This window comes from Myotis lucifugus, unplaced genomic scaffold, assembly GCF_000147115.1.
Source record: "Myotis lucifugus unplaced genomic scaffold, Myoluc2.0 scaffold_77, whole genome shotgun sequence".
Taxonomy (NCBI): domain Eukaryota; kingdom Metazoa; phylum Chordata; class Mammalia; order Chiroptera; family Vespertilionidae; genus Myotis; species Myotis lucifugus.
Genome location: NW_005871125.1, coordinates 4,287,636 through 4,309,427, shown reverse-complemented (window position 1 = coordinate 4,309,427; position 21,792 = coordinate 4,287,636). Strand labels below are relative to the sequence as shown.

General features: G+C 40.4%; 1 protein-coding gene across 1 annotated transcript; it reads right to left on the bottom strand.

The window, feature by feature from the left end:
• Positions 1–877: 877 nt before the first annotated feature.
• On the bottom strand, positions 878–19,379 carry TTPA (alpha tocopherol transfer protein). Its single transcript, XM_006090629.3, is given in 6 exon segments — positions 878–2,958; positions 5,024–5,134; positions 7,019–7,212; positions 12,167–12,320; positions 19,175–19,231; positions 19,233–19,379. Coding segments are annotated over 6 exon segments (837 nt in total). The 3' UTR covers positions 878–2,784.
• Positions 19,380–21,792: the final 2,413 nt, after the last annotated feature.

Below are 21,792 nucleotides of genomic sequence, written 5' to 3'. Positions count from 1 at the left end.
ATATATACATATATATACATATATATATATATATATATATATATATATATATATATATATTTTAAAGACCTGATAGGTATTGAAGAGATCTGAGAGGAATTTAAGTAATTTAAGAAGCTGGTTAGGTTACATATCTGGTAAGGACTGACAAAACGGTTAGGTTAACATGAGTCTGTCCAGTGTGCTAGGAGCTATCAATAGGCTCTGCTTTGACAAATGAAAGACACAGTTGTCATTTGAGGCAACTAAGGATAAAGGATAATTCTTCACCATAGGGTTAGCCTTTCTACCATATAGCAGCTAAAAAAAGGGTATGGCTGTAAGGGGTATATTAGGACTTTACCATATGTAAAACGTTGGTGCCCTATCAACCAGGAGGTCATGGTTCGATTCCCAATCAGGGCACATACTGGGTTGCAGGCTCTATCTCCAATGGGGGTCGTACAAGAAGCAGCCAATCAATGATTCTCATCATTGGTGTTTGTATCTCTCTCCCTCTCCCTTCCTCTCTTAAATCAATCAAAATTTTTAAAAATCATAATCCAGGCTAACAGTTCATTGTTTCAAAATCAAATTATCTCATTAAGTGGCACACTCTGGCTTTTTTCACTCAGAAGCTTTAACTTAGTAAGCATGGCTTAGTTTTATAAAATTAGTTTGTGTTCCCTTTAAGCACAGCAAGACATTAGCAGAAGGTGGTGTTGAATTAAGCAGTTGGGGAAACTGGCCATGAAAACTTATAAAGAAAAAACTGGCATTCGTGTAATGGACAACTAGATGTGATAAGGTTTTCTTAAACTCTTCTGTCAGGAAAGGCAGGTTTTGAAAAAAGAATGCCTAATATTTGGATTTTTAAATGAAAAAGAAACAGCTATAGTTTATGTGAAAGATCTTTATTTTCTTTTGAACAATAATAAAACAAATTATTGTGCAGTTCAGTAACACCATAATCATGTGTTAGAAATCATCTTTAAAAGGCACTTCTGGTTCAATTACAGTTAAGTAATATAGACAGTTTGATAGCTACTTATCTTGCCACCTTATAAAATTGCCTGCTAATTTCACATTGTTCATCTAGCGTTCTTCAGTGAATTGCTGCATTTTATACAAATTTCAAAGTCCCATCATGAAATGTCCTCTTATTTGTTGTTAAAAACATCACTAATGAATCACACTTAAAAGACATTTTAAAATGTCATCCATTATTCATGTGCTCACACAATCACTCCACAAAGCCAGGTGGAAGTATTTTAAGTACCCAAGTGCAAATGAAAAGAAACTTTGTTATGTAAACCTCTTTCTAGGAATAAAAGTTGGGTAAACCAGAGCTTGTTGCTGTTGTTTACTCCTTTTAAATGGTTTTATTGTTATTTTTGAGTTATACAATTGTAAATAGGCACCATCTGATTTTTTAAATAAAAATTACCATGTAAAATTAGCTTCCCAATGCTAAACCAAAATAAAACACGTTCTCTAAAGAACAGTCACAATTATTCTCAATTTCATCATAGATATATGTACAAAGAATCATAAGTATCAGCTCACCTGATCAGAATAATTTTCTTATAAAGAAAAGCACCCTTTACACACCCTTTCACAGAGATACCATTGGATGATTTATGTTGAAACCCAACCAGTCTGAACAAATGCCTATCAAATTTTGCACACTGTGTTCTTTAATTTTCCAGTTTAACATAAAACTTAAAAATTATAAAACACTATAAACACTGTCATCAATTGTAAGCCATACCTTTATATGGTTCTCAATACATGAAATATTCTTTATCATAAGCTACAGTACAAACAGCACATTTTAACTACTGATTTTTTTTAAGTAAATGTGAATTGTAGGAGTTGGCTATGATAGTCTGATATAATAATAAAACTCAAATTATTTCATGCATAATCTTAAAAGTTCCAGATGTATTTGACAGTGGTTTTTAAAATGTAAACATACCCTTTTCCTTTTGTAATTGTGTTATTGTTCCATTAAAAACAGAGTTTATGTATACAACAACTAATTATTATATCTCTAAATATCTATGCGATCATAAGAATAACCAAAAACAGAAGTCAAAATCACATTCTTGATTTGTTTGAAAATGCAGACACAGTATTAAGAAGCCATTAACTCTGCCTGAAATGTTTCCAAAATTATTTTTGGTTATCAATTTGTATCACCATGAGTCATTTCAGGGAGGCCTATAGGTGCTACATACAATAATTTATGACATCTAGACTCTCCCATCAACAGCTTCTATTGTGCAAATATGCTAAAATAGAATTTCCCTGAGATGAACAATCTTGCTGGCCCACAGAAAAGTAAATATAGTAAAACTACATTCAGATTTTAATCGGAATTATAGTCTAATCTGACACCCACTCAAAATGACTGCTAATAAATTTTTATCATCAGTTCATTTGTGCTAATAGTTCTTTTCATTGGCTATTTATACATTTGTTTGTAAACCAATGTAGTCAGAGGACTTGTTTAAAGGCACACATGAATAGCTACTTTAGAGATAACTTTCAAGTGTAAAAATCAGGAAATATCTTCTATGCTTTTAAGTATATTAACATATAGTTACTTTCAAGATATAGAAAATGCATTTAAAAAGTAGTTTCCTAAATACCCATGATGCTCGTGTCAGAAGAGTTTTACAAAAGATCAATCAGAGCACAAATTACTTAAAAAGATTTTTTTGTTGTTCATGTAATGAGGTAGGAGGATCTCACTCATATGTATTTTTAATTAGCAAGGCATTCACATTAAACAAGTTCTTCTCATTGAATGGTCTGTGAAATACTGCTGAGATAATTTTCAGACTTCATTATAAAATCTGTCCACTCTTGACAAACATCCTCCATGGAGAATTCTTCACCACCATATTCCAGAGGAAGAATGTCTGGGAAATGCTGAAGTAAGCTTTGTTTGAAATTGGCCCCATGCATATGAATCTGAAATAGCCAAAATGTTTTAGGTTTGTTTTCTGCCTCTTGATACATTAGATGAATTTCCAGTGGAAAATCAACACCGTAAAAGAAGGTACTCTAATAGCTTCCAGGATAGGAGACCATGTACTGGTATAGATACTACATCCTTTATTCCTCTACTTATGAATCTAAGAAGTTTAGTTGTTTAGATTATGCTGCTTATGAATCTGATCTTACTGTCTTCTTATATTTGCATTCTTATAACTAGACAAGATTTATAAAAAATTTATCTTTCTCTTTCACAAATATACTTTTAAAACTCTAAATAAAAGTATTTTATACATTCTATTCCCTCATGTACAAGTGATTCTTAACAAAATATCAAATATCCTGGGACTATTCTGTAGATGGTAAAAATGTCCTATCTGGTATTATTCCATGTAAAATGAAAGCATAAAATTAGGTATATGGGAAATAATTTATGTGATACATTTGAATACTCTTGGCTAGTACAAAATTAAGAGACAGTTATGATGGTTAAAAGCCTTAAAATTTCAAATATTTTAAACTATAAAAATCAATCATATAATGCCCAAGTTAAAGTAAAGATTTGGAACCTTGGACCAAAAGCATATAATGTTCATCTATACATGCAACAATCCTATATAATAAAAGGCTAATATGCAAGTAGACCGAACAGTGGAACAACCAGAACAACCGAACATCCAAACAACTGGTCGCTATGACGTGCACTGACCACCAGGGGGCGTGTGTGGACCATGGTGGACATTGGCTGTGGTGGGATTGTGGAGGAGGTGAGCAGGGGGTGCCAGGCCAAGGCGTGGCGCCAGTCGCTGTCATTGGGGCAAGCCTCTGGTAGTTACTGAAAATTCTTTGCTCCTTTGCACCGCGGTCCTGCCCAGTGCTCGCACCTGCTGCCGGCGCTGGCCCCACTTGCACCTGCTGCTGGCACCTGTCCCAATAGCTCCATGCTGTCAGTGGGTGTGAACGGGGCCGGCGCCATCAATGTGTGGGAGCCACAGTGGCAGGAGCGGGGATGCTGGCAGACAGGGGGCTGGGGGCCGCGGCGGGAGGGCCCCAGCAGGGCTGCAGAGGATGGTCTGAGACCCACCCCTGTGCCTACCACAGCCTCACAGACTGAAGAGTCCCAGGTTCGGTTCTGGTCAGGGGCACATGCCTGGGTTTCGGGTTTGATCCCCAGTGGGGGGTTTTCAGGGGGCAGCCAATCAGTGATTCTCTCTCATCATTGATGTTTCAATCTCTCTCTCCCTCCCTTCCTCTCCGAAATCAATAAAAATATATTTTTTTAAAAAACGTAGCATACCATAAACACTCTTCTGCATTTTGCTTATTTCACTTTACATCCTACAAATCTTCTATTCCATTGTGTCGATGTCTCACAGTTCATTTAACCAGTCCCCTGATGATGAACACTTGGTGGTTTCCAATCTTTTGCTGCAATTTTGTTTATGTGTGGATAGGATAAATTGCCAGAAGCACAAAGGCTGTAATTTTGATAACTATTATATACTGCCCTCTACAGGGAATATACCATATTGCACTCCCACCAGCAATGTGCAGGAGGCCCAGTTACCCCATAGACTCACTAACTTGATTTTCCAAAATTAAAAAGAAATATCCTATATAATAAAAGTGGATTATACTAAGTGTCCGACCAATCGATCGACCATTTGGTTAACCACTCAACCAGTTGCATGATGCACACTGGCCACCAGGGGCAGATGCTCCAACCAGTAGGTTAGCTTGCTGCTGGGGTCCGACCAATCAGGACTGGGCGAGAGGGCCGGACATGCCCTGGAGCCCTCCCACAGTCCCTCCCTGGCCAGCTGGCCCCCATCGGCCGATCAACCACCAGGCCGAGGGACCCCACCCGTGCATGAATTCGTGCACCAGGCCTCTAGTCAATTTATAAGAGTATTTGGCCTGTTAGATAAATACTCAAAATATTAGCTTAATGGTGGTGGGTGCTTAATAAAGCAGCTCTTAAATGAAAAAGGATTAGAACATTTGGTAGAGAGGAATAGTGACTTGAATATGTTATACTCACCCGTTCCTTAATTTTTTCAGTCAGGAATGGTTTAATCATGGAAAAGACAGCATGAAAAATTATTGGCTCATTTATCAAATGGATACCACGAACTTTTAATGGAAAGGAATCCTTTTGAAAATAAAGAAAAAATCTATTAATAATAAAGCATAAATAAATATATATTTCTATTGACAAGTCCCTTCCTTGAACACTTGGTAAACTTATGACAGCAACTAATGTCTGTTTCATTTTTAAAATTTCTTATTTCATCACCACAACACAGACTGCTTTACAGTTCACTGTTACTAGATTAAGAAAAGATCTTTGCCCTAACCGGTTTGATTCAATGTGGAGAGAGAGTACAGGCCGACTCTATCAAAGGGTCCAGGGTTTGATTCCGGTCAAGGGCATGTACCTTGGTTGCAGGTTCCTTCCCTGCCCAGGCTCGTGCAGGAAGCAACCAATCGATGTGTTTCTTTCACATGGATGTTTCTCTCTGTCATTCCCTCTCTCTTCCACTCTCCCTAAAAATCAATGGAAAAATATCCTCGGGCAAGGATGAACAAAAAAAAGAAAAAAAGAAAGAAAAGATCCTTAAAACGTATTTACTTTGTAGCTTAGGCTAATAGAAATACCTGCATCTTTCATAAATAAGACACAAAAAAATTCTCCCCTTATGACATATAAATGTTCTCTTAAGGAACCAATGAGTGTCAATAATTAACCTTTTCCCCAAAATTTTTAGTTTGAGAAAAAATAAAACTTTCATTAAAGTTGAAAGAATAGTCTAATAAACACACATTTTAAAACTTTTGACCCAGGTATAAGTCTTTAACATAAGAGTAATTTGGCTTACTCAGAAGATTTCAAAAAGTTGAATTGAAAGAAAAAATGTCTTCAGTAGTTTCCCTACCCAAAGATGTATTGTTACTGTAGAGTCCTTTCCTGTCAAGGTGCTTTCATACAAAATTCTTTTTTTTCCCTTCCCTATGCAAAGCTTTTAGAGATGTGTTATCTATCTGTGGCTTTTCCTTCCAGATTCTTCCTAAGCCTAATTTTATTTTAAACAGAATTGCTAATATGCTCTCTAAATCATTTGTATCCTGTTTTGTCCCATGGATATGATACAATTTTTGTAAACATCATGGCTTTTAATATGTTGCAATAATCCATCAGATGGATGCACCATACTTTAAGTAACCACTTTCCTATTTCTGGACAAATAAGATGTTTCTAATAGTATCCTATAAGAATTGATGCCACGGCGCCCATCTTTATCCCATCTTTATGCGTAGGAGGCAGTGATGGTTGTAAGCGCAGCTCTGAATTCAGCTGACCTGGACTGGAACCTTTGCTTCACTGCGGACAAAATGCATGTGCTTGGGCATTGCTGTCACCTCTCTGACATAGTTAATTAATTTGTAAAATGGGAAAAATAATAGTCATATGACATAGGCTTGCATGGACCCGTTACATGGTAATTCATTTGAAACACTTAGCCAGGTACCTATTACACTATTATCATTTTATACAAGGTCTATGCTATAGTTAAGATTATTCCTTGGCTACGTTCCCCAAAGTAGGATTACAAGGTCAAAAATCATGGCCACTTACAAAAGCTTTTGATTTCTAAAAGAACTGCATCAATTTATACCTACCAAAACTTCTGTGGCATTTTGGTGTGTCGTTGCTATAAATATTATTTTTTCATTCAATTTTTTAAATTTAGGAAGATAATTTTAATGACAGAAAGATAAAGTGAACACGTTATTGTTTAAATGTATACATTCGGTGGTTACTCATCTTGAACATATTTTCACAATTTGTTGCAACATTCTTTCTTTTATGAATTAATAACATTTCCTCTTAGTATTATTGAGTTCTATGTATCATTTCTAAAATTTGATTTGATTTTCTAATAAACGTTCTATCCCTCCTCTTTGTATCACACATAACTAAATTAAAATCTGTTGTTTGGAGGTATTCTCCCAAGGAATTAAACTATACACTTACTGTAAGGACAGCAGCAATCTTCTTGGCTACAGATGGGGTAATTTGAAAAGCATGAGAAAAATGCCAGCCTTCCAGATCAAAGACAGCCTTGATTCCGTTCCGTTGGGTCTCGACCTCCTGTACAATAAGCTCGGATGTGATTAGACTTAAACGGAATACATCATAAACTGTAAACACTTTTGGGTCCCAGTGTGCTAAAAAAAAAAAAAAGAAGAAATAAAAAATAACATATCTCAGTATTGCATAAAAAACCAGAAAGCAAAGGGAAACTGATTCTTTTTAGACTTAATGGGTCAATAAAAATAAAACCATGTACAAAGATCACGAAGTGAATAACAGACCGAATGGGTGGCCCCAAAAACGTGTGCCTGCTTCTCCCAAGCGCAGAACAGGTTTTTAAGAATATGGGACAAAAAAAAAAAAAAAAGAATAAATACAGCCCGGCCAGTGTGGCTCAATGGTTGAGCATTGACCTATGAACCAGGTCACTGTTGGATTCCCGGTCAAGGCACATGCCCAGGTTGCTGGCTCGGTCCCCAGTAGAGGCCGTGTAAGAGGCAGCCGATCAATGATTCTCTTTCATCATTGATGTTTCTATCTCTCTACCCCTCTCCCTTCCTCTCTGAAATCAATAAAAATACATTTAAAAAAAAAACAGATACTCATGGCATTTATTTATTTAAAAAAAGAAGAGAAATGCAGCAGGCTGGATTTGATAGCCGGATGAAACTACAGCCCAAAGCATGCAGGAAGCAGCGGTAGCTAAAGATGAGAATGCCGCTTGGTGTGCTACAAGCTCAGAGGCATTGGAAGTGGGAGAAGCACAACCTGGGTTATGAAGAGAAACTAGCGCTCTATAGTAACCGGAGAGGTTGCAAAAGGAAATGCCTGAGGACTAGACAGGTTGGCTGATGTCTCTGATATCACTGAGTGACAACCAGCACATAGCAGAGTCAGGTCCTGACAGGCTAGAACAGTAAGTGTGGGCTTGGGAAAACAGGGAAGCACCCACGTAGCTGCCCACACCCAGGAAAAACAGGAATATCTGTGCTAAGAAGAGGAGTTACTGGCATTCTTCTCCTCTCTCCTCCCCGACCATTCCTGGAGCAGGCCACGGCATGCAGAAAGGACAGTAATGGACAGGCTAGCAGATAATCTTAAAAAATATATATGCACATAGAAACCCACACCTGAAACCTATATGTTCATGTTGGCCAATGTCACCCCAATCAATTTAATTAAGAAGTAAAAGTATATTAAAATATATCACCCACTATGTTGTAATAGCCACATTTCAAGTACTCAACAGCCACATGTGGCTAGTGGCTACTGTAGAACAATTTCATCATCATAAAAAAATTATATTAGACTAGAGGCCCAGTGCATGAAATTCGTGCACGGGAGGGGGTGTCCCTCAGCCTGGCCTATGCCCTCTCGCAGTCTGGGACCCCTCGCTCCTTACCACCTGCCTGGTCACTGCTCCTTAGTGCTGCCGCAGGGTGGGAGAGCCTCCCGCTGCTCTCGCCAGCCATGAGCCCAGCTTCTGGCTGAGTGGCACTCCCCCTGTGGGAGCGCACTGACCACCAGGGGGCAGCTCCTGCGCTGAGTGCCTGCCCCCTGGTGGTCAGTGTGCATCATAGCGACCGGTCGTTCTGGTCGTTCTGCCATAACGGTCGCTTAGGCTTTTATTATATACATAGTTCTGGACTTTAATCTCCATTAAGGCAAAAGAAAAACGTGCCTTAAATTTTCAATTCCTTCTCTGACATGCATCTAACATTTATTGAGTGACTATTAGATACCAGGTAATGTTTTAACTATGTTTTATATGCATTACAAGATTCAGTGGTCACAGTAATCCTATGAGATAGGTTTTTACTATGCCCATTTGACAGATGAGAAAACAGAGTTACAGCTACACAGCTCTCCATGTAGCTAGAACATAGCAGAGCTAATTTCTAGCCAGGCAATGTATTCCCAAGAACCTGCATTCCTAAGAATTAAGCCAGAGTCAAAACTTAATATTTAAAATTAAATTTTATTTTCGCTGCTGTAGTACAGTAATGAGTCTCAAAAGGCTTAGGGTTACAGCCAACACCTTGAACAATGTAGGGGCTAGGGTATTGACCTCCCAGGTAGTAAAAAAATCTGAGTATAACTTTTCACTCCCCCAAAACTTAACTACTAATAGCCTACTACTGACCTGAAGCTTTACTGATAACATAAACAGTCAATCAACACATATTTTGTATGTTACCTGTATTATATACTGTGTTCTCACAAAGAAATCTAGGGGGAAAAAAAGTTACTAAGAAAATCATAAGGAAGAGAAAACACATTTACAGTGCTGCTCATATTTATTGAAATAAATCTGTGTATAAGTGGCCCCATATAGATGAAATCCATGTTGTTTGGAGGTCAACTGTATATCTGCTGGCTTGGATGCAAATAACGGCAAAAACGTAGGTTTGGGTGCCCTGCCAGACCAGGGAAAGGCTCTGTGCACTTTTCACTGCTTTTACTGCGTAGAGGCGGTACCTAGGAAGGTGGTTAAGCTAATGTTCTATCAAAGAGCTCCAAGATATATTTCTTTTTTAGTTCTTCCCATTCGTTCAATTAAAATTAGAAAATTTATAAATCTGTAGTTTATCTTCATTTTCTTTTTTAAAATTTATCTTTATTGTTGAAAGTCTTGCAGATGTCCTCCTCTTTCCCGCACTAGCCCCCTTCCCCTAGAACCGGCAAACTGCGGCTCGCAAGCCACATGCGGCTCTTTGGCCCCTTGAGTGTGGCTCTTCCTAAGCCTTAGGAGTACCCTAATTAAGTTAATAACAAGGTACCTACCTATATAGTTTAAGTTTAAAAAATGTGGCTCTCAAAAGAAATTTCAATCGTTGTACTGTTGATATTTGGCTCTGTTGACTAATGAGTTTGCTGACCACTGCCCTAGAACAACATGCTATTCTACATCACACACAGGACATATGCTGCACACCCTGTTCTGACCACCAGTAAACCTGCATGTCCTTCTTGTTTTAAAATCCTGCTTGGAGTTAAACAGTACACTTGTAAATGAATATACTACAAGAAGCCCTCGCTAAACAATAAAAGACTTGATTCAGGGCTAAGGTATTTATGATTTAAGTAGCGTATTTCCTTTTCATTATTAAGGTGTCATTTCACTACTTAATTTGCCCCATTAGTGTATGAACAAACTAGAAAAAACTCCAGGCAGGCAGTGCAGAGCCAGGATACTTGAAGAACAGAATGGATCATCTATAGATTTTAGGTTCTTGGAATCCCTGGCAGGATTGCCAGATAAATTAAATATAGGTGTACTTGCTAGATAAAACATGGGTACCATGCTAAATCTGGCAACCCTGCCCCAAGGAATTCAAAGAACTTCATTCAACATCCCATAACACTATGGGAGCAATAAGACAGAATTATCTATTATTGTCTATAAACAGGTGTCCGATTTATAGACAATGAATTCATGACTAACCCAGCTATATTTGACAGATAAGCTGGAGAAAAAAAACAACCCAGAATCATTCTACTCAGTTTTCTGACACCCTTTCAATAATTAAATGCAGGGTCTTCTTGCAAGAAAGCAAACAGTTGAATTACAGGCAGCCATCTTATCTACAAATCTATACATATTTTAAAGTCCCCTAAAGTATTTAAAGATGTAAAAGTTCCTACAAGATTATAATTCATAAGATTCTGCTCATAAAATATTGGGCCATGACCTGGCCAGTGTGGCTCAGCTGGTTGGAGCATCGTCTCTATACCAAAAGGTCTCAGGTTTGATTCCAGTCAGGGCACAGACCCAGGTTTCAGGTTTGATTCCCAGGCCTGATGTGTATGAGAAGCAACTGATCAATGTTTGTCTCTCTTCCCTCTCCCTTCCTCTCTCTCTAAAATCAATACAGCCAAAACCGGTTTGGCTCAGTGGATAGAGCGTCGGCCTGTGGACTGAAGGGTCCCACGTTCGATTCCGGTCAAGGGCATATACCTTGGTTGTGGGCACATCCCCAGTAGGAGGTGTGCAGGAGGCAGCTGATCGATGTTTCTCTCTCATCGATGTTTCTAACTCTCTATCCCTCTCCCCTCCTCTCTGTAAAAAATCAATAAAATATATTTTTTTAAAAAATAAAATAAATACAAACAAACAAAAACACATAAAATGTTGGGCCATGACAGCAGGCTGCAGGTGGTATGTGTCCTTCTCCCTTAAAGGCTATTTTTGATCCCATGCGGGTCTAAGGGAGGTGCAGAAGTTATCGGTCACTAACCTACAAGAAATACTAGGAAGACCTAATGGCAAAAAGGGGAAGCAGTGAAAAGCAGGAGGGACATGTAGAGTCATGTCTTCAGCACCTCTCGCATTCCTGCTTTCCCACAGCACCTCTCTCCATCCAGGCCAATGAGCACCTTGCTCGGCAGCCGGGGCTCTGTCCAGCTAGCCATTCACTCACTCCAAAATATTTAATCAGCACCTACCACGTGACCTGGCTCGGTGCTTGGTGTACATCAGTGACCAGAACATTATCATAGTTCAGCGCTCTTATTTGAATTTCCTGCTAAGTGTTTTTACAGCACTTTTCCTTGATCTTTTTCATCTTCCCCTCTATTTCTCTGCTCTGTTTTCTTTTTCTCTTATTTTATACATTTGACTGTGGAAAAATGGGAGTAGGATTTTCACTGGGTTTTGTTAATTTTCTCACAACAGCCAGTTTTTTTTATACTCAGGGGATATCCCATATAATAAAACCCTAATATGCAAATCGACCAAACGGCAGAACGACCAGTTGCTATGATGCGCACTGACTACCAGGGGGCAGACGCTCAATGCAGGAGCTGCCCCCTGGTGGTCAGTGCGCTCCCACAGGGGGGGCACTGCTCAGCCAGAAGCCAGGCAGACGGACATCCCCCGAGGGGTCCTGGACTGCAAGGGGGCGCAGGCCGTGCTGAGGGACCCCCCACCACCACCCAGTATATAAATGTTGTTCACCGGGCCTCTAGTTAAAATATAAAATACACCTAAGTTAAAACCTAAACACTTAAATGCTTAAACATGGACTCATTGAAGCCTTCTGTATGGCAGTGAAGAAAAAGCAGACAGCAGTGCTTTGTCTCACTTACCGATTCTGTAAATGAGAACTTTGCTGCCGGTGGGGTCTCTGTCTCTCAGGACTCCAACGTAGCCAGCCCTCAGAAGGCCAAGAATACTTCTGGGGTGGAGATCTGCACTTATTTCAGGACATTCTGCTCTCCACTTATAATAGTTTTTTAGTAACTGAAAAACAAAATAGAAATTGTCTACAGATAGTGCACATGGTAAGCATTTCGTAAAACTGGCAGGAAAGCCTTGGCATTATGTATGGCCTTTGCCATCCATCATGTCAGGATTTTAATCTAGGGTATCCTTTTAGCATATAAACTAAAAGTTCCCTTCATCAAGGATCTCAGGTGATAGGAGTTCATCAAAAATTCAAAGTTGAGTAATTCTTATTTGGCTCCTGTGATGGATAGTCTCCCAAAGATAAATGCTGGCCATGCCCCCCCTCCACCCCCCACCCCCGCCGGCCACACACACACACACCCATGCACACATGTCATCAAGATAAGGAATCCATTTGATTCCTTCCCCTTGGACCTAGGCTGGCTTTACATCTTGCTTTGACTGATAGGATTTGGCAGAAGTGACACCGTGCCAGGTTTTAAGAAGCCAGACACCATGTAAGATTACGAAATGAAAGTCCATGCAGAGAAGCCCTGGGGGACGAGAGGCTATGACTTAGATGGTCTGACCTCAGCCAAGGTCCCATCTGATGCAATGTGGAGCAGAGATGAACAGCCCCACTCAGCCCTGCCCAAATAGGGGAATCACAAACAAATAATAGCTGTGGTTTAAGCCACTAAATTTTGGAGCGATTGGTTACTTGGCAATCGGTGACTAGCACATCCACCTTTGGTCTTTTCGAAATAAAGAATGGAAATCAATCTAATGGATTAACTCCACAAATATGTTTGGAATATGTACAATGTTCCACACACTGTGTTAGGCACTTGAGTTAAAGCAGTGACCAGAGTAGATCCCTGATTTCACTGGAGGTGGCGTATTGGTGACAACTGGCACACACAGGCCATGCTATATGCAGTAAAAAGTTCAGTTCCCAGGCTGCCTCTTCAGAAAAGCCTTGGTGTCACCACTTATTACCTATGTGATCTTGATAACTATTTCTCCATATCTGCCTTCTAGAGTTATGTGTAAAGCATACATGGGCATAATGAATACCGGTTAGTATTGTCATAATAGGGAAGGTGATTTGGGTTAATTGGCTCATATAACTATTTAGTGCAGGTTTACATTAAAGGTAACTAGAATGTTTTGGTTTTTATTTTCTTCCCTACAAAAAGAGCTAAATAAATTATACAAAGGAACATCTATCTATACCACTGCTCTACTTTCTACAAATAGAAAAACAACAAAAATGGATTTTGTTAATAGTGGTATGCATTCAGAGAGACTATGGAATGGTATGGCTGGAGATTAGGCCTTAATAAAATATGGTTTGAAGGAATCCCATTTTCTTTTTCCCAAAAGAACTACCAGTAAGGGTTACTCCACATTTACAAATAATAAAAACATTGCCAGTGTATTGTGGAGAATATTAAAATCAAATTACACATTTAAAACTTACTATATTTACATTTTCTTCATGATTTTCAGCAGTCTCAATTTTTCTAAGATGGCAATATATTTGAATTTAAAGAGATCTATTAGAAATGTGGTACTAAAGTTCAGATGAAAGGACACATTTTATATTTGAGAGTCATTGGAATAAACATAACTGTAACTACAAAGTAGTAATTGCCTAGAAGAGAGACTACAAATATAAATTTTAAAAACCAAGTAAAGGGTAGAATTCTGAGTCATGGGATATGCCAATGGCTGGGGATGGATGGAAGAGGAAGAGAGAAGCTGGTTGGATTATAGGAGAAACACCGATATGGTGCACAGGGGAGGGAAAAGCCATCTGAGTTGTTCTCTCTCTCTCTCTCCCTCTCTCTCCCTCTCTCTCTCTCTCTCTCTCTCTCTCTCTCTCTCTCTCATATTGTCACCCATTTATATATTTAATAAACTTTTCTTAACTGCCTTACGAAAGAGGATGTTTCTAAGAGTTAAATGCAACAAAGAGGTAAGAAAGGGAAAAAGTCAGTAAATTTGCCAACCAAGAAATAATTGGTGACCTAAATAGCAGTTTCCAAAAGCAGTAGGGACAAAAGGCACATTGTTCCTGACATATTCATTCTAGTCTATAAGATGAATTCCTTTTCCTCCTCCACTGTGATTTCATTGAAAGGGATCTTTCAGGTAACAGAGGCAGGGACTTATGTTCAAGTAATCCTTATTTTACTCATTAATGGCCCCAAAGCCATTCACATAACTTTAATGGCAGTGTATTGTTATACTTGTTCCATTTTATTATTAGTTATTTTTGTTCATCTCTTACTGTGCCTAATTTATAAATTACACTTTATCATAGTTATGTATATAGAGGGAAAATATATACTATATCTAAGGTTTGGTGCTATCCACGGTTTTAGGCATCCGCTGGGGTCTTTGAAAGTATCCCCCGAGCATAAGGGGGACGACTTTACTGTATGAGTAAACCACCCGGATCCACACACTTGAAAAATTGATTTTCGTAAAGACACACAATTAACTCTCATGCCTTTGACGTTTAACTTTCACAAACTGCAATATTTAAACCTGGATCACTGATTATTACTTTTCCACTGAGAAATAAGTTCTAAGGTCCAGTTGACATAAAGAAATTATGTACATGACAAAATACTACTGAGCAATTCTCAAACAAACCACCTAAAGTTCACAACAACAACAAAATTGAGTGCAAGTGAAAATCATGATTGGAAGGCACCTGTTTTGCACCACAATTAGGAATAAACAAATATAAAAAGTTAGGGTTTATTTACCTTCCTTCTTACATTTCCATGTACTTTCAAACAAAACAGTGACCATATTTGTGCAGCTTTCACAGTCTTTAACGGCATCATTTTGATCTCTCCTCACAACCAACCTGAGAGGTTTACCTAATTTTATGGATAAAAAGACTTAAACTCAATCCCATCCAGGTGGCTCAGTTGTTTGGAGTGTAGTTCTATACACTAAAAAGATTACAGGTCCATTCCCAGTCCGGGCACATACCTAGGTTTCAGGTTCCATCCCCAGTCTCAGGTTCTATCCCTGTCAGGAGGTGGATGGGAGGCAACCAATCAGTTTCTTTCTCTCTCTCTCTCTCTCTCTCTCTCTCTCTCTCTCTCTCTCTCTCTCAAAAATGAATGGATAAATAAATAAATAAGACTAAAGCTAAAAGAAGTTACACATGTTCTTAAAGACAAAAACTACAGGAGCAGAATTGGGATTGAAACTGACACAATATGATAAATTCTACAAAAGAAGCTACACTGAGTGGGAAATTAGCAGGGAGAGTCAATGGTACTTTGAAAACTTAAAAGTCTTTGGGAAAACCATAACAATAACTACAGGATAAAAAACTTATCACATGGAGCATAAATATATGGAACTGGACTATTCACTTGTGAAAGAGAAATTCACAAGAATATGTAGAACAGACAGAGGTGAAGAGTTGGCTATTTTTATGCTCATTGTTTTAAACAGACAGGGCAGGTGCAGTGTGCCTGAGAGCACAGGCTCCCCTGAGTTTAACCCAACTTCAAATTCTTGCTCTACCATTTAATAACTGTGATTTCAGGCAAGTCACTTAACTCTTTACATCTCGGCTTCTTCTAAAATGAGAAAATGATTACATAATCCTCACAAACACTACCTATAAAGGACCTGACACTCTAAAAGCAAATCCATTAATTCATTATCACTTCAAGTACAAAAACTAGAAAAATGAGAAAATTCATTATAACTGAGGGACTTAGTGAGCTTTCTTCATACAAAACACACACACATACACACACACACACACAAACAACTATAGGGCTTTTATATTATACATAAGGAAGTTTGAGTTGAATTGACTGTCTTTGTAAAGGAAATAAATAGTCTCATGCTCTAAACTTTTCCCCTTCATTTCCAGTTGGCAGAAAAGTAAGGCAAAGAGTTCACAGACAGTAACTTGATCCCACTTCAGTAGATTCAGACACAGTCTTGGTAGCAAATTCCTCAAGGATATGGTGCAATGAAAACAATCCAGGAACATAGAGAACACAGGAAAGTATGTAAATAACACTAAGGCTAGAGGTAAATGTTATTTTTTCTGTTCTGTTGTTTTTTTCTTTTTTCTTTATAAAATGTATTGGGGTGACGTTGGTTAATAACATTAAATAGGTTTCAAGTGTACAGTTCTATGATTGTACATCACCTGCACTGTGTGCTCACCACCCAAAGTCTAGTCTCCCTCTGTCCCCGTATATTTGACCCCTTTACCCTCTTCGGTCTACCCCCTTCTTTCCCCCACTCCACACACACACACTCGTTCCCCTCTAGTAATCACCCTTCTGTTGTCTGTATCTATACACATTACTTTTAAAAAGCAAACAAAATGAAATCAACAAATCATACACTTTTTATGGTTAGTTACTCTACAACATATATATGTTTAATGCCTCACTTAAACTGCACTCTCCCTAGGACCTCAGGCTGTGTCTTCTTATTTAGCAATATGAGTAAATTTGTTACTCATGATGTTGGGACAGCTGGGTAGCCATCTGACAAAATGAAAACAAAGTCAGATTCCTAGATCTTTCCTAACATCAAAGAAATCCTAGTAGAACAACAACTCCAACATCAAAAAGAGAAGTTATAAGTTACTAAAGAAAACTTTGGGGCCCTAACCGGTTTGGCTCAGTGGATAGAGCATCGGCCGGGGGACTGAAAGGTCCCAGGTTCGATTCTGGTCAAGGGCATGTACCTTGGTTGCGGGCACATCCCCAATAGGGGGTGTGCAGGAGGCAGCTGATTGATGTTTCTCTCTCATTGATGTTTCTAACTCTCTATCCCTTGCCCTTCCTCTCTGTAAAAAAAATCAATAAGATTAAAAAAAAAGAAAACTTTGGGGAAAAAGAAGAGCTTATGAAACCCAGAAGCAATCAGGAACAATCACATTTGTTTCATAAAAACTTCAAATTCTGCACAGAAAGAAAATAGCATTACCAAAGTCAGAAGACAAACAATGAACTGGGACAGCGGCCTATTTACTTTAATACATAAAGATATTTTATGAATACATTTATATTGTATGTATGTTATATTTTATGTAAACAAATGGAAGAAAATAAATGGCAAAACAAACAGTTACTGAGAAAAGAATTTTAAAATGTTAAATATATGAAAGATGATTAACCACTTGTAATTGAATACATGCATAGTATGATAATGAGAACCAGTTTCTCACCTAGCAGGTTGATACACAGTTCATAGTGTTGGCTAAGACCGCGTGGGTGATGCTAGGCAGAGAAAAGCATCATTATGCAATACGGAATTGACAAAATTAGTGCCAGCACTTTGGAGGACAGTTGTTAGATTCCTCAACACTGAAGATACACATCTCACTCCATTGGGCAATTCTGCAGGTTGAACTTGTCCTATAAGGACGTATTCCTCTTTTGGCACCAAGACAAATGTACAAAGACAGACTAGAATATCCAGTTGTTGATGGAAGACACCCCATTGGTCTTGCTTACTGCATTTTGTATACTGCCAGGTAAATTGTAGGAGTTCAAAAAATAATCATTGAATGGGGAATGAAGGGTGTGCATGGCAGCAGTGCCCTTGTCTGATGACAAGTCCACGCCCAACAACAGGGACTGCTCCATAAGTCAGCATAATATATTCACGCAGTGAACAGCAAAAATCCACAAAAGAATAAGAGACATGGCCCTGGCTGGTATGGCTCAGGTGGTTGAGCATTGTCCCATGCACCAAAAAGTTGCTGGTTCCATTCCCAGTCAGAGCACAGGCCTGGGTTGTGGGCTTACTAGTAAACCCCAGTAGAGGGCGTGCAGGAGGCAGCCTATCCATGTTTCTCTCTCACATCAATATAGATTCTCCCCCCCCTCTCTAAAATCAATAAAAACATATTTTTTTTTTACAAAAGAATAAGATTTATGTATACATGCTGGGATATAATGATCTCTGAGAAATTAGGTTTTTAAAAAGGGCAAAATGTAAAATATATTCATATGCCTGTGTGAAAGTACACTACCTGGGAAGAGAAACAAGACACAGGTAAGTTAACTGTCTCTGGGTAGATGGCTTGGCAAACTAAGCATTGGGGATACACACCTGGAAACACAAAAGAACAGCCTCATCCCTCATTCTCTTTTATTTTATTTATTTCAGAGAGGAGGAGAGAGAAAAACATCAATGATGAGAGAGAATCATCTTTCGGCTGCTCTTGTGTACACACACACACACACACACACACACACACACACACGGGGTGGAACCCGCAACCCGGGCAATAGAACCACGACCTTCTGGTTCATAGGTCCACGCTCCACCACTGACCCACACCTCCGGGCTCCCAGCTCATCCGTCATTCTTAAACTCAAAACATACTGGGCTGCGTTAGCGTCCTGACACAGATTACTATCTATCAATCAGACTACTTCGCTAGAATTTGGCTGTAGACCTTCTGTCTTCCTCGCAATTTCATTCTCCCCTCCACATGTGGAGTTACTTTCTGAGCTGTAATAAAATCTCGGCTTCCTCCCTCTCGGCTGTATTTTGTTTTCTATCCGTAACTTTCTGCCAGGGAAAAGGGAAAGCATTTCCCCCCAACTTGACGTTCAGGAGACTCATCAAGGACAGAGTTCCCGTGTTTGGGGTCAAATGGGCCATCCCGGGGGAAGGGCTCCAGCTTTGTCTGGATTTTCCGTTTCCAAGACCCAGAGAAACTGAAAGGGCCGGAGCTGGGTTTCTCAGACACCAGCGGCCACCGCGCCCGCGGCCCAGTGCGCCCGGGGCGCGCTCCCACCGAGGTCCCGCTCCCAACCTCGGCTTTCGCGGGGATCAGGGCAGCATACCCCCCCGCCCCGGGGCACCCAGGCCTGCCCTCAGGCTAGGGCGCAGCGGGGAGGCACCCTTACCCGCCAGGCTAGGTCGAGGTCGAAGTCCCGGGCGCGCAGGAAGCGCAGCAGAAAAGGGGTCGGTGGGCGGCGGCGGCGCGGGGAGAGCGCCCAGCGCCCGCGCCCGGCGCCGCAGCTCGGCCAGGCTCGGCTGCAGCAGCGGCGAGTGGTCGGGCAGCGCGCTCAGCTGCAGCCCCGTCGGCGCCCCCGGCCGCGCCTCTGCCATGCCCGCCTCCTCTGCTGCCGCCGCCGGGGTGGCCCCGGAGACCGGGAAAAGCCTGGACTGGGCGCCACCCTCCGGCCCCTCCTCCGGCGGCCTCTGCCCAGCGCACTCCCACCCTCCCGCCCAGTGGGCCCAGGACGGCCCCGCGCTGCCTCCCCAAAGGAAACCACGTGGTGTCCCCACTGGTGCTGACCATAGTCAATCCAACTGTCAGCTGAGGTAAGTCACCGGTGGTCAGTGCCAACGGAAGATGTCAAAAAGTTGGTTTGCCTACATTAATTGGGATGTTTCAAATAAATCTGATCGGGAGCTTTCTTTACCTCCCTCTCTCCCTCTCTCTGTTTCCCTTCCCCCTTACAACCATTTGGTGCGCTGTGGCAGACTCACTACTGAGCCCTCCTGCCATTAAGGCTCCAAGCTGACTCCCAGCCTCAGACTGTAAGGATGCCACCCTCACAGACCCAGTGAAGTATGGTAGCAATCATCTCAGGTAGAAACTATTGTTTAACTTTAACCCTGCTGTTTGGCTTCTGTACTTATTTGCTTTGTTTAACAATAGAAAAGTTATTTTGATTTTCTGAATTATATAAATCATCCCATTCGATTGAATACCTTATTGATTGTAATGTGAATACCCCATTGGTTGTGGTCATACTGGTTTTAGAAAGCACATTCTGTACCTGGGAACCAGGACAGCACAATTATCCCAAGACCCGAGGGCTCTAGATAATGTGTTTCTGTCAACTCAGTGATCTGGAGACCCAAAACTATACTTTAGCTAACATGCTTAAGTCTGCTTCGGCTGGGGAGGGGACTGCGAGATTTGGGAGAGTGAAATGCCCCCTCGTAGTCCCGGATTTGCAATAAATGTGACTCGTGGTGGGGCTGGGGAGGGTACTGCAAGATTTGGGAGAGCGAAATGCCCCCTCGCCCCTTCCTCCAAATCCAGGCAAGTCTTCTCAGCTCTTGGCCTTCACCCTGTTAGTTACCTATACAGACAAGGGTGGGCAAAAATAGGTTTCCAGTTGTGAGCACTCGAAACAGTTTATTCTTGTATTATTATTTATTAATTATCGTGCTTTTTATTTGTATTACAACTGTAAACCTACTTTTGCCTACCCCTGTATAAATGACTAGCAAGTGCCAAAAATTTTTTGGACACCATATACTTCCGCTGTTGGACTTCACCCCCATTTCCAGTCTCGCTATAGACAAGTCCAATGTTCTTATCTAAGATGAAGCAACGCAATGATGTACAAACCAAAAAGGTTGTCAAATTGGCCATTTCTTGATCTATCTATTGCAACTATCCTAGAATTGGCCTGTCTCCCCAAGAGGGAATCCATGAGACTAATTTCTATTGAATATATATTATGTGACAGGAACATGCTAGACTTGCCCAAACAAAACCAAATTTTTGCCTTTGAGAAACTCAGAGGGTGGTGAGAGAGGCTGCCATTTCATTCATTAAAACAGTATTTACTGAGCGACTACCGTGTCCAGACCTTGTTCCAGGTACTGAGGGTACACCTGCGAACAAAACAGACAAAAGCCCCAAGCTTCAGGGAGTTTCCATTCTTGTAGAGGGAGATAGAAAATAAACAAGTAAATAATGAAGATATGGTATGAGAGCTATCGATAAGTGAAATGGAGGAATGTAGCAAGACAGGAGGATAGCACGTGCGGTGAGGACTGAATAAACACCAGAAGGAGGTGAGGAAGCTGGCCCAGGGATATCAGGGCTGCAGGCTTTGACTTCCATTCCGAGGGAGCTGGGAAGCCAGTAGAAAACATAATCGGAATCCAATGAGAAAGCTATTGCAAGTGAGGGATAGAGCTTCGGTCTTTACTTGGAGTGAGTTGGGAAGCTTTTGGGGTAAAACTGTTCTGAAGGAGGTATGGAGAGAGCGCTGAGAGAGCACAGAGGAAGGCTACCTGATTCTGCTTCAGGCATCTGGAAGGCTTCACTGAGGGAAGACATTTGCTTGGCCTGAGGGGGCGCATTGGGAACGTTCACCAGGTGAAAGAGAGGGGGGCTGAGAGCAGGAAGAAAGTGCCAGTCAAAAGGAATAGACCATAGAAAGCCTTACTTGGTATAAGGGAAGCCAGTCTTCTCTAGTAGTTTAAAGTGTTTAAAAGTAAATTAACAAGTGAGTGTACATGCAGCATATTTCCCTTTTTAATAGTTTTTTTAAGTTGAAATAACATTTATTTTAAAATGGTTTTTTTCAGTTTTTAAGTCTTTATTGTTTAAAGTATTACATATAGTATTACATGTCTCCTTTTTCCCCCATTGATCTCTCCCCAGCCACCCCCACCCCCCAGCACATGCCCTCACCCGCCTAGTGTCTGTGTCCATTGGTTATGCTTATATGCATGCATACAAGTCCTTTGGTTGATTTCTTCCCTCCCACCC